This window comes from Balaenoptera acutorostrata, chromosome 6, assembly GCF_949987535.1.
Source record: "Balaenoptera acutorostrata chromosome 6, mBalAcu1.1, whole genome shotgun sequence".
Classification (NCBI taxonomy): Eukaryota; Metazoa; Chordata; class Mammalia; order Artiodactyla; family Balaenopteridae; genus Balaenoptera; species Balaenoptera acutorostrata.
The window spans coordinates 121,428,139-121,441,061 of record NC_080069.1 but is presented as its reverse complement, the minus strand read 5'-3'; the positions used below and the strand labels follow the sequence as shown (position 1 = coordinate 121,441,061).

The 12,923-nt window shown below is 44.7% G+C and overlaps 1 protein-coding gene across 5 annotated transcripts in view; it reads left to right on the top strand.

The window, feature by feature from the left end:
• TTF1 (transcription termination factor 1) overlaps positions 1-12,923 on the top strand; it is a 30,874-nt gene that overhangs the window by 8,105 nt on the left and 9,846 nt on the right. For 4 of the 5 annotated variants that reach the window (XM_007194456.2, XM_007194455.3, XM_057548900.1 and 1 more), the window contains exons 5-9: positions 509-587; positions 3,895-4,025; positions 7,023-7,257; positions 9,719-9,808; positions 11,771-11,836. In XM_007194456.2, the coding sequence (XP_007194518.1) occupies positions 509-587; positions 3,895-4,025; positions 7,023-7,257; positions 9,719-9,808; positions 11,771-11,836 (601 nt within the window). Of the gene's footprint in view, positions 1-508; positions 588-3,894; positions 4,026-7,022; positions 7,258-9,718; positions 9,809-11,770; positions 11,837-12,923 lie in introns of those variants that run through there. The other variant, XR_009008696.1, reaches the window with a different exon arrangement.

The window sequence follows — 12,923 nt, the reverse complement described above, 5'->3', positions numbered from 1 at the left end:
AAAAAAAAATCTCTCTTGAATTTAAAGAGGATAATTTCTTAGGTGGAATGCACACAGGAAAACAGAACAATGAGCCCCTGCTGGGGGATCCTTTCATCTTTAGAGTGGCAAAGCAGGAAAAAGCTTATTCATTTGGAAAGGTTTTTTGTTTATCTTATGGAGAACTGCTGGCATGTGTCCTCCACCTCTGCGCCCCTTCCTCCTAATTCAGATTATGTTAAAATCCCCTTTGCCTAATAAGGGTCTTTTCCATGAACTTAGTAGACCAGAAGGTAGAGCCTCTACATACTAAGCATCTAGTTTTCAGAGATCGCCAAGGAAACTGGGGATTTTGTATATCTGCTCCCCAAGACGGCTTTCTGCGGGACATAGGAAACCGCAACCTCCACCTGGGGTCTAGGATAGCGCGTGTTGTAAAAAGGGGCCCTTCTGGGTTTCTTTCATAATTGCGACCGCATTTCATGCCACGCTCTGGTTGTCCCTCTGACCACCTCTCTTCCGACTTTAGGTAAGGGCATTGCCCGGCCCTGGAAACTCGTATACTATCGAGCAAAGAAGATGTTTGATGTCAACAATTACAAAGGCAGGTAAGAAAAAACTTGAGCAGAGCATTTCTCTCGTCTTTGCTGATACTGTAAATCAAAACGTACACAACAAAATCGTGAAGAGTTTCGTGTGTGAAACCAGATGTGTCGTCAGGTGTATGTCTCCAAAGACCCTTTCAGTTTCCACCTCTTGAATTAAATCTTCTGTCATCTTCCCATTTCTAAATCCCTGGCGTTTACTTTATGCTTTCATTTTAGCATTCTCCATGCACTGCCTCTTACCGTTACCCATGCAGTTTTCTCAGCAGTCTCCCAAGTTGTAAGCTCCTTGTGAACCCAGACATTCCTTCTCAGTGTGATGTGTGCCCTTCAGCACTGAGCCCAGTGCTTTGGGCTTTCAGTAAATATTTGAAGGTGGGGGTGAGCACTTGTGTGAGGTCATTTAAGTGTGATTCGGTAGCATCAATGCAGAGCTTCATGTGGCAGTAGCCATTCTCTCCTCCCTTTTTTCCTAAATAAAATACCCAATTATGGTCTGTTTCCAACATTCCAAATAAAACAAATGTAGACCGAGCGTCAGTGGTGGGTAAGCACTCTGCTTAAGGACAAAGGGATGAGGGAGAAAGCATCAGCTCCTACCCTTGAGGGCCCAGACAGCCACCTAGGGCTCAACTACTGATCTCACTTCCAGGAGGCAGATGGAGTGAATCTGGCAGGGCCAGTTGGGTCCTACTTAGCACCGTGATTTTAAATCAGGACATAGGTACTATCAGAACTTAACATTGATATGACCTTGGCTTCTTTTTAAAAATTTTTACCAAAAGAAAATAAACCTGAAGTAGAGGAAAGGTGCCTCCACACAGACTGAAACCTGCCCTCCCTTTTTTCCAAGCCCCCGCTGTGTAGTTTAAGGAAATTCACTAAAGGTGACATTTTAAATGGGACCAAAAAGATGCTTTTGGTAAATGAATGAGGTAACATGTTTTTCTACCTGTTACATCACTGTGGGAAATGACATTTTTTGAATAATGAAAGTCTGTCATTCTGATAATAAAGTTCATTCATTGCTACCATATTATTTGTGTTGTGATGACCACTTACCCTTAAAGTATTTTTCCAACTTAAGGAACTCTTAAGTGAAAAAACCATTGAAAGTCAAAAATCAAAGAATTGTAAGGCTCCAAGCGGCCATGGAGGTCAGTACACCTGTTTCCTCATTTTTGTACACTCTGTTTTTCTCTCATGTCCTCTTTTTTGTTGCTTCAAGGGTACCTTTAAGTCTTGTTTTAAACCTCAGGAAGACCCTGCTTGCCTTGTAAAGGAAACTGCTAAAAAGCTTGTTTCTTAATGGTGAAGGATTTCGCGTCTCTATTCACCACGCTCTGCATTTTAGATACATTTCTGAGAATGCTAGGATCTTACTGTCCCACGGTAGTTGTGGATCACCCTCATTAGAAATGGTTAGTATTTTACTAGGGCTGCTTTTGTGTTGCATTAGTAATAACATAAACTACCACTTCTGGCCCCTCTTCCTCCCCCCAAAAAGGAATTATAAAATGTCATAAAGATGGCTTTTTCTTCCCTTAAACGTTTAAGATGTTTAATCTCAAAATCCACATGTATTACAGTGCACTTTAATTCTTTTCTTTTAATATATTTGCTTTTATGTGGGATTCCTGCATCTTAACTTCCTTAAACCGTGACAGATTTGTGCTAAGGCATCTGTCACATCTTTTTTTTTTAATGACAGCTGTCCTTTTTTTTGGCTGCGTTGGGTCTTCATTGTTGCACACGGGCTTTCTCTAGCTGCGGCGAACAGGGGCTACTCTTCGTTGCAGTGTGTGGGCTTCTCATTGCGGTGGCTTCTCTTGTTGCGGAGCACGGGCTCTAGGCACACGGGCTTCAGTAGTTGTGGCTCGCAGGCTCAGTAGTTGTGGCGCACAGGCTTAGTTGCTCCGCGGCATGTGGGATTTTCCCAGACTAGGGATCGAACCCGTGTCCCCTGCATTGGCAGGCGGATTCTTAACCACTGCGCCACCAGGGAAGTCCATGTCACATCTTTATTGAGCATCTGTTGTCTGTCAAGCGTTACGGGTACCAAAGTGTAGAAAACTGACAGGGTCCCTGCCCTCCGAGAACTTCCCCTCCAGAGCTGTGCTGTCCATCTTTGCGACCACCAGCCTCACGTGGCCATGGAGCACTTGAACTATGGTTAGTCCAAGCTGAGATGTGCTGAAGAGTGAAGTATACAGTGAACTTAGAAGGCTTGTTGTGGAGAAGAGAATGTAAAGTATCTCATTCATACTTTTCAGTTCTGATTACATGTTGAAATGGCTGCATTTTAAATATATTGAGTTAAATAAAATATGTTATTTATTCATTAAAACTAAATAAAATTAGGGACTTCCTTGGCGGTCCAGTGGTTAAGACTCCGTGCTTCCACTGCAGGGGGCGTGGGTTCAATCCTTGGTTTGGGAACTAAGATTCCACATGTCGCATGCTGCCGCCAAAAAAAAAACCAAAAACATGGAAGGCAGAGTGGAATGGTGGAAAGTGGTCCTTGGTGATTTGATTGAGCTCCTGGATTAAGCTAACCCTAGGGCCCACCTGTATCTGGACTTTTCAATTGCGTGAGCCAATAAATTATCTTAAAAAAAACTAAATAAAATTAATTTTCACATGACCACTAGAAAATTCTAAATGACATCTGTGGCTCATATTTCCATTGGCCAGTGGTGGCCTAGACGAAGAGTCAGATAAACCAGGGAAGCCACGAGTGTACAGTTGCCAGTGGTGACGGGGGCAGTGAGAGAGCAGCAGAGTGTCCTGTGGGAGAGGACAGCAGGGCACCTCCAGCCCAGGTGGTCAGGGAAGCCCTCTCTGAAGATGCACCATTTAAGCTGCTTCTGAAGAGCTTGCAGGAGCTTTCCAGCGGTGGAGGGAGGCCATTCCCACCACAGGTCCAGAGGCTCCGAGGTGAGAAAGGCCGATAAGGCCAATGGGGCTGAACTTTAGGGAGCGCCGAGCTTTGCAGGCACAGTCAGAAGTTTGGGTTTTATTGTGTGAAGCCTTTATGGGTTTGGCTGGGGAATAGCATGATCGGATTATTTGCCCTGGCCTCTGTGTAAGTGAGCCAGGGACTGCGGTGACTGACTTACAGGATGCTCATGGTTGAGATGCCGAGACAGGAAGTATCTGGGCGCAGGTCCTTGGTAGGACTGCGCTGAGCTGGTTTCCTGACAGCCCGCCCTATACGGCTTCTCCCAGCGTCGCAGCATGCTGCAATGAGAATAGTGGTTTTAAGCTTGTGGTTAATGCTCAGCTGTGATCTGTTTTCCCTTCCTCTAAGGTATAGCAAAGGAGATACCAAGAAGCTAAAGATATACCAGTCCCTCCATGGAAACGACTGGAAAAAGATTGGTGAGATGGTGTCTCGAAGTAGCCTCTCTGTGGCCCTGAAGTTCTCCCAGATCAGCAGTCGTAAGTCGTGGTCTCTAGAGCCCACTTGGGTGAACGAATCAGCCCAGAACGGCCCAGGGCCCAGGCATCTCTGCAGGCCTATCTTCTGAGCGAGTCATCACTTTTTCAGCCATTCTCTTACTGATTCATTTATTTCTTCATGCATATTGATGCAACCTTTATTCACCAGACTGATTTCTGCCACACCTTATTTCAGTAGCTTTCAGTGTGACTGAAACCCACTCAGCCGGTGGGCAGGAGAGCCTGGGCCACCAAGGTCCCTTCCCCAAGGTGGCCAGGGAAACCATCACAGGGAGGGCCTGTTAGTCAGGGACGTTTCCCAAAACCAGTGTCAGTCATCTCCTGTCTCTTCTCCTCTTTTATAAAAAGCTTCCTTGGTTATATTCTTCACATTAAAAAGTCCCCAGTTGCTTTCAGAAGACAGTCCTTAGTGGGTGTTAGCTTCAGCCCAGAGGCTCACGTGCTCCGGCCCTGCAGGCAGAGCCGTGCAGCGGGTCCCGGGCAGGTGTCTGCATGTCCGCACATGGTAAACGCTGAGGTGGTGGAGACCACGCCTTTTGTGCCACCAACTCTGGCCACTGGTGCCATGCGAAGACTCAGCGCAGCCAGTTCTGCCAGTTTCCAAGAAGGAAAGCAAACATCTGGATTTGCATGTGTGTGTGAAATCAAGATCTTTTTTTCTTGGGACTCTCATTTTTTAAATAAATATATTTATTTATTTATTTATTTATGGCTGCGTTGGGTCTTCGTTGCTGCGTGCGGGCTTTCTCTAGTTGCGGTGAGCAAGGGCTACTCTTCATTGCGGTGCGCGGGCTTCTCAATGCGGTGGCTTCTCTTGTTGTGGACCATGGGCTCTAGGCGTGCAGGCTTCAGTAGTTGTGGCGCACGGACTCTAGAGCGCAGGCTCAGTAGATGTGGCTCACGGGCTTAGTTGCTCCGCGGCATGTGGGATCTTCCCGGACCAGGGATCGAACCCGTGTCCCCTGCATTGGCAGGCGGATTCTTAACCACTGCGCCACCAGGGAAACCCCTCTTGGGATTTTCTTGATTTTTAAATATTCATCCAAATTGTTATTGGGGAAATAGTAACAATAACATTCTGTAGGTCAAATCAAAGATACTTGTAGCCTGCCAGTTTGCGGCCCCTTCCTTAGCATGACTGTGAGCATCTAGACAAGAAGAGTGAATCGTAGAAGCTTTTGACGCCCTGCACCAAGGACTGGCTTTAGGAATTCATGGGTGCCAGGACTTCCCTGGTGGTTCAGTGGTTAAGAATCCACGCTTCCACTTCAGGGGACGCAAGTTCGATCCCTGGTCAGGGAACTAGGATCCCACATGCCGCAGGGCAACTAAGCCCACGCTCCGCAACTAGAGAGAAACCTGCGCGCCACAACGAAGGTCCTACTTGCTGCAGCTAAGGCCAAACACAGCCAAATAAATTTTTAAAAAAATAGAAAGCTTCATGAGTGCAAAATATTAAAAAAAAAAAAAAAGAAAGAAAGAAAGAAAAAAAGAAATTCATAGGTGCCTTCTTCATCAAGTACTGTGGTGGCATCATTGCAGCTGTTAATGTCACTCCAGAAACTCTTGGGGAGAGTTATGTATATAACATGAAAGTCATTTGGTTATTCTCTTCCCACTAAATGTTTGGAAGCCTCACCATTTCCTGCAGGAGGCATTACTCTTAGAAACAGGAAGAACAGCTTTTTTGAAGTTAAAAAAAAGATTGCTTTAAGAAAGGATTTTTTTTTTGCAGTTGGTTGTGTGTGTGTGTGTGTGTGTGTGTGTGTGTGTGTGTGTGTATGTGTGTGATTGGTTCTTAAAAAGAATCTATGGCCACTTTCGTGGTTTCATTTTGATTTGCATGTAACTGATAGTTTTTTTTGTTTTGTTTTTTTTGTTTTGTTTGGCTGCGTTGGGTCTTCATTGCTGTGCGTGGGCTTTCTCTAGTTGTGGCGAGCGGGGGCTACTCTCTCTTGCGGTGTACGGGCTTCTCATTGCAGTGGCTTCTCTTGTTGCAGAGCACGGGCTCTAGGCACGCAGGCTTCAGTAGTTGTGGCATACGGGCTCAGTAGTTCTGACATGCGGGCTCTAGAGCACAGGCTTAATAGTTGTGGCGCATGGGCTTAGTTGCTCCACGGCATGTGGGATCTTCCTGAACCAGGGCTCGAACCCGTGTCCCCTTCATTGGCAGGCGGATTCTTAACCACTGCACCACCAGGGAAGTCCATAACTGATAGTTTTATGTTTGTGTAATTGAGATGTTGCCCATTGTTTTCTGAAAAGTGTCTGATTTATCTTTTTGTTTTTAAAGACTTTATTTTGGGACTTCCCTGATGGTCCAGTGGTAAAGAATCCTCCTTCTGATGCAGGGGACGCTGGTCGGGGAACTAAGATCCCACATACCGCAGGGCAACTAAGCCCGCACCCCACAACTGCTGAGCTCACACGCCCTGTAGCCCGTGTGCCGCAAACTACAGGGGCCATGCACCACAACTAGAGAGAGAAAACTCACACGCCACAACTAGAGAGAAGCCCGTGCACCACAACAAAGAGCCCGCACTGCAACAAAAGATCCCACATGCCTCAACAAAGATCCCATGTGCCGCGACTAAGACCCAATGCAGCCAAAAAAATAAAGTAAAAAATAAAAATAAAAAAAAAAAGTTTTCTAGAGCAGTTTTGGGTTCACAGTTAAAGTGAGAGGAAGGTACAAAGACTTCCTATTTACCCCCTGCCCTACACATGCACAGCACACCCCCATTCTCAACACCCCCCAGCAGAGTGGTTCATTTGTTACAATCCATGAAGCTACCTTGACACATCTTAACCCCCCAGAGGCCACAGTCCACATTAGGATTCACTCTTGGTGTTGTACCTTCTGTGGGTTTGGAGAGATGTCCAATGACAGATATCCATCATTATCATTTTGTTGTTAATATTGTGTTTGAAAGCAAATAGATGAGCAACTTCAAGACCATCCTTTTATGTCAACAGAAAGAAATCATGGTGCTTGGAGCAAGACGGAGACCCAGAAACTAATCAAAGCTGTTGAAGAAGTGATTCTAAAGAAAATGTCTCCCCAGGAGCTAAATGAGATGGATTCTAAACTCCAAGGGAATCCTGAAGGCCGCCTGTCAATTGTTCGGGAAAAACTCTACAAAGGCATATCCTGGGTAGAAGTGGAGGCTAAAGTGGAAACCAGAAATTGGATGCAGTGTAAAAGTAAGTGGTAAGTTTGAGGCTTCTTACATAAATTTCAACAAGATGCATTCCCTGCCCCTCTCTCAGCAACTTCCGGAGAGGGGTGGACTGCTGAGGTTACTAAGAATATCTGTAACTGCCACGTGGAAAGCCTTAGAGTAGGTCAAGAATGATCCTCTCTAATCCACTACTCCGACCACTTCAATATCAATAGCTGATTTAAGTTAGCATTTAACCAACCCTGATTCATTGTGTGGCTTCTTCACAAAGAACTTGAACCTTTTTATTCTATTTATTTATTTATTTAATTGAAGTATAGTTGATTTCCAGTGTTGTGTTAGTTTCTGGTGTACTAAAGTGATTCAGTTATGCATATATATTATGTTTTTATTCTTTTCCAATATAATTTATTACAAGATATTGAATACAGTTTCCTGTGCTGTACAGTAGGACCTTGTTGTTTATCTATTTTATATATAGTAGTTTGTATCTGCTAATCTGCAATTTCAAATTTATTCCTGCCCCCTTTCCCCTTTGGTAACCATAAGTTTGTTTTCTGTCTCTGTGAGTCTGTTTCTGTTTTGTAAACAGAACTTGAATCTTCTTAATATTGAATATTGACTTCTGGTTTCTTCACTCTGTCCCTTTCTTCATAAAACAAGGTTGTTACCTATTTATAGCATGAAAAAAAAAATACAAAATTAACGTCTGAACATTTAGGAGGGAAATCACAAGCGTAGTGATCAGTAATGGCCCCACCTTTTTACTTTAGCTTTCGAATTCAGCGGTTCCTCTGTCTTCATCCAAAGTAGGGCAGTCATACTCTTCATCCTAGAACATCTTTAGGCACATCCATCACGAAGAAGTAGTTTCAGTCCAGATCTTGCTGCACGTTCTTTGCCTGATGTAGCTTTTCCCAGCCCTGGAGGGTTTCCGAGCTAACTTTCAGCTGCAACATGACAGCTTGAAGCAGTGGTTCTACAGCCCACGACCCAGGCCTCCTGCATAAAGGGGGCTCCATCATCTTGACCACTAAAGAAGAATGAAATCCAGAGTGGGCGTGTTGTACGTTAAAAGCAAACGCCTAGATTACACTCTGTATTGTTTATATACCTTACATTTATTTTACTAGAAGACTACCCTCAGGAAATAAGCTCCAGAGGACAGATAATGTTTGGTGCGGGGGGGAAGTGTGTAATATGGAGGAACCAGAGCCCTTTCTACCCCTATATCTTAGACTTAAAGAAAGAAGGAGTGGGGCCTTCCCTGGTGGCGCAGTGGTTAAGAATCCGCCTGCCAATGCAGGGGACACGGGTTCAAAGCCCTGGTCTGGGAAGATCCCCCACGCCGCGGAGCAACTAAGCCCGTGCGCCACAACTACTGAGCCTGCGTGCCACAGCTACTGAAGCCCACGTGCCTAGAGCCCGTGCTCTGCAACAAGAGAGGCCACTGCAATGAGAAGCCCGTGCACCGCAACGAAGAGTAGCCCCCGCTCGCCACAACTAAAGAAAACCCGTGTGTAGCAACGAAGACCCAACACAGCCAAAAATAATTAATTAATTAATTAATTAATTAATTTTTAAAAAAGGAGTGGGTTATAAAGCCTCAGTTGGAAGATGCTATGTCAGTGTCTTAACAGGGAAATGATGAAGGGGAGCCGTGCTTCAGAATCAGCATAATTAAATAACATGCAAGGGTTCTTTTTTAATTTGAAGAAACAAGTAGGAAACTTGAACACTGAACATAGATTTACTTCATGAAACATTGAAATGGCATCAATGGGTACATTTCAAACCAGTGAAGGTGGGCGGCTATTAGTAAAAACAGTGTCAGTTTCTGTGTGAGTGCGTCATGCACCTCCCTTCTCAAGAAAGTAAATGTCACAGCTCATGATCTGTCCATCAGATTGTGACAAATGTCACTCTTCAAGAGAAGCACTTTTTAAATATTTTTAATTGGGCTGCTGCTCTCATTAGGAACTTCAGGGAACCCTTTCCCTCCGCCATGAACTTTGGGCCTTCGAGGAATCATTGAATCATTGATCACTTTACTAAATCTGTGTAATTTGGTGTTTCAGCAGTTATAATGGTAATAAGAGCAATGTCTCTCTGTTTTATAAGCAAGCAAAAATAAATTGAGTTTACACAGCGCCCTTTAGCACCTGCAAGCAGGCTTATTCTTTCCCCACCCCCCCCCCCGCCTTTTTTTTAACTGTTTATTATGGAAATTGTGTAACACACACCAACTTAGAACTCCTTGTATCCATCATTCATTTTCAATAACCATCAACTTTCTATCTCTTTATTTACTCTTTCCCACTTTAAAAAAAAAAAAAGGTATATTCTTGATGGTGGTAAATGTTAGCAGTGATGAGTTGCAAAAGTTATGAAGTGGTTCTGAATAAGGACAATTTAAATGAGGCAAACAAAGGACATTTTAATGGAAACTTTACCCCTGAAAATAAACTGTTTTTCTTTCTTTCAATGTAGGACGGAAATTCTAACCAAGAGGATGACAAATGGTCGGGACGTATACCGGGGAGTTAATGCCCTACAGGCCAAGATCAACCTCATTGAAAGGTACAGAAATAGAAAGTGACGATATTTTACATGTTTTTCTCTCTAGCCAAAGAGTAGTTGTTAAACAGCAGAATCTGCAGTAAGATTACCACGGTTCATATTCCTGTTCCAGCACTTTCTACGTGCATGACCTTTGACGTGTTTCCTACCTTTCTAGGTCTTGGTTTGTTCATCTTAAATGAGGATGATGATAATAGTACCTGCCTCTTAGTGTTATTGGGAGAAGAAATGAAATAAGGCCTGTAAAACGTAGCATGCCCTCAATCAACATAGCTGTTTTAGTCTTTAAGGCTTTCACATAGACATTGCTTACTTGTGTCCATTGGAAAATGGAGGTAAATACTTCAGGCCGAGCCCTGCTGCTCTCTAGCACGCGTTAGTTGGTGTCACTGCTGCTTGGTCTTTCATTTTGTCTTTGAGCTCCTGGTCCGTGCAGGGTCCTCCCTCCCCTGATGGACAGGAAGACATGGACCTGTTTTACAAAGTCTACGAGTCTAGTGGACCTGGGCTTGTGTCCAGTGAGGAACAGCAAAGAGCACAAGAAACCTTTGGATTCTGGCCGCCCTGTCCAGCTGCATTGTTCTTGCGCTCTGTCAGGAAGCCTGCTTCTCCTTCACTGGTGGGCTTCCTCGTTCTCCACGCTGGCCTGGCTGGGATTGCCTTCCCCTTTTCTCCTCTACCAGAGAGACAGCAGAGACCAGCAGGGCCAAGGAGGGCATCTCACGTCAGGCAGGCCTGGGTTGCAATGTGGGTACCGCCTATGAGTCATGAAACCTTGAGCCAATGACTCGAGCTCTCAGCCCTGATTCCTGGCCTGTGGAAAGGACATAATCCCCCAGCTTCATCAGGTGGTGTTGAGGGTAAATGGATTAGTGGGTATCAAGGTCTTAACCCAGTGTCTGTCACATAGTAAGTGCTGAGTACACATGTGTACTGCTCTTGTGTGTCTACATTGAATGGTGAAGTTGTGTTTTTGTTTGGTTGGTTGGTTGGTTTTTTTTTGTTTTTTGTTTTAAACAAGACTGTGTGGTTTTAATTTATTTATTTTATTTTATTTTTATTTTTTTATTTTTATTTTTGGCTGTGTTGGGTCTTCGTTTCTGTGTGAGGGCTTTCCCTAGTTGCGGCAAGCGGGGGCCACTCTTCATCGCGGTGCGCAGGCCTCTCACTATCGTGGCCTCTCTTGTTGCGGAGCACAGGCTCCAGACGCGCAGGCTCAGTAGTTGTGGCTCATGGGCTTAGTTGCTCCGCGGCATGTGAGATCTTCCCAGACCAGGGCTCGAACCCGTGTCCCCTGCATTGGCAGGCAGATTCAACCACTGCGCCACCAGGGAAGCCCAGTTGGTTGGTTTTTAATACTTTATTTATTTATTTGGTTGCGCCATGTCTTAGTTGCAGCAGGCGGGCTCCTTAGTTGTGGCATGCAGACTCCTAGTTGCAGCATACATGTGGGATCTAGTTCCCTGACCAGGGATCGAACCCAGGCCCCCTGCATTGGGAGTGTGGAGTCTTAACCACTGTTCCACCAGGGAAGTCCCTGTGTTGTTTTTTTTTTTTAACTGAAGTATAGTTGATTTACAATGTTGTGTTTAACCTTTGCCGTACAGCAAAGTGACTCAGTTATACATATATATATTCTTTTTCATATTTCATTCTTTTCTATTATGGTTTATCACAGCATATTGAATATAGTTCCTTGTGAAGTTGTGTTTTTTACTAGGCTTGGTGGGAGATGCAAAGGGCTCAGGAGGAAGAACGGTGATTTTTTCGTCTGTAGCTCACCCCATGACCTTGGGCTGACCTTGGGTTAGCATGCCAGTGACACTGGGCCTGTGTAACAAGGGAGCTGGAACAGGGCTGAACACACTGAGGCCTCCCAGCTCTTAATATTCTGCGAGTCCATGAAGATGTCCATCATGTTGATTTTTGGCTTGAAAACTTAATTTCTATTTTTTCTCATAGGTTGTATGAAACAAACGTGGAAGATGTTAATGAAATAGACTGGGAAGATCTTGCTAGCACCATAGGGTAAGGCCATTTGTTTAATATTAATATCAAGCTAATGAAAAAATCAGAGAGGAGTTCTAATAAATGACTGCCTCTCAGATTTGAAGAACAGGACTGAAATTCCTGCTGCCTATGGAACTCATCTATAAATTGTATTTGTGTATGTATGTATTGGGAACCCCCTGTCTAAGTACCGGACCAGGTAAATCAGACCAACCCTCCCTCCGCTCCAACCACTACCTCCACCCCAAGACACCTGAGAAGAGTGAATGAAATGCGTGCAGAGGCTCTTAAAAGCTTCAAGGAGCACGCCGGCTATGACTAGGACGAAGAACCCACGGTCCCTTTGCCCCTAATTAGCCTTTTACTGTTTGCCACGTTGACTTTATCATGCCTCCCTCCCTCCCTCTCCTGCTCCCTTCTACAAGGGAATGGGATTCTTTCCCTTAACCGTTTCAGTGTTAGTGGTGGACGACACGTCCTCAGCAAGGCTGTTATTCTGCATCAGCACAGTGATCCTACTGAGGGCACCTGACACTGATGCACTGCTATTGTCTAAAACACAGTCCCCATGCAAATTTCACCCATCGTCCCAGTCATGTCCTTTATAGCACTTTCCCCCTGATTTAAGATCCAGTCCAGGATCTGTCTCCTTAGTGTCTTCTAATCCACAGAGTTCTTCTGCCTTTGTTTTTGTTTCTTTTTTTTTTTTTTTAATGATTGGAGTATAGTTGATTTACAATGTTTCAGGTGTACAGCAAAATGATTCCATTATAGATTCGTTTCTGTTATAGATTTTTAAAAATTTATTTATTATCTTATTTATTTATTTTTGGCTGCGTTGGGTCTTCATGGCTGCGTGTGGGCTTTCCCTAGTTGGGGCGAGCGGGGGCTACTCTTCGTTGTGGCGTGCTGGCTTCTCATTGTGGTGGCTTCTCTTGTTGCAGAGCACGGGCTCTGGGCGCGTGGGCTCAGTAGTTGTGGCTCGCGGGCTCTAGAGCACAGGCTCAGTAGTTGTGGTGCACGGGCTTAGTTGCTCTGTGGCATGTGGGATCTTTCCAGACCAGGGCTTGAACCCGTGTCCCCTGCAGTGGCAGGCGGATTCTTA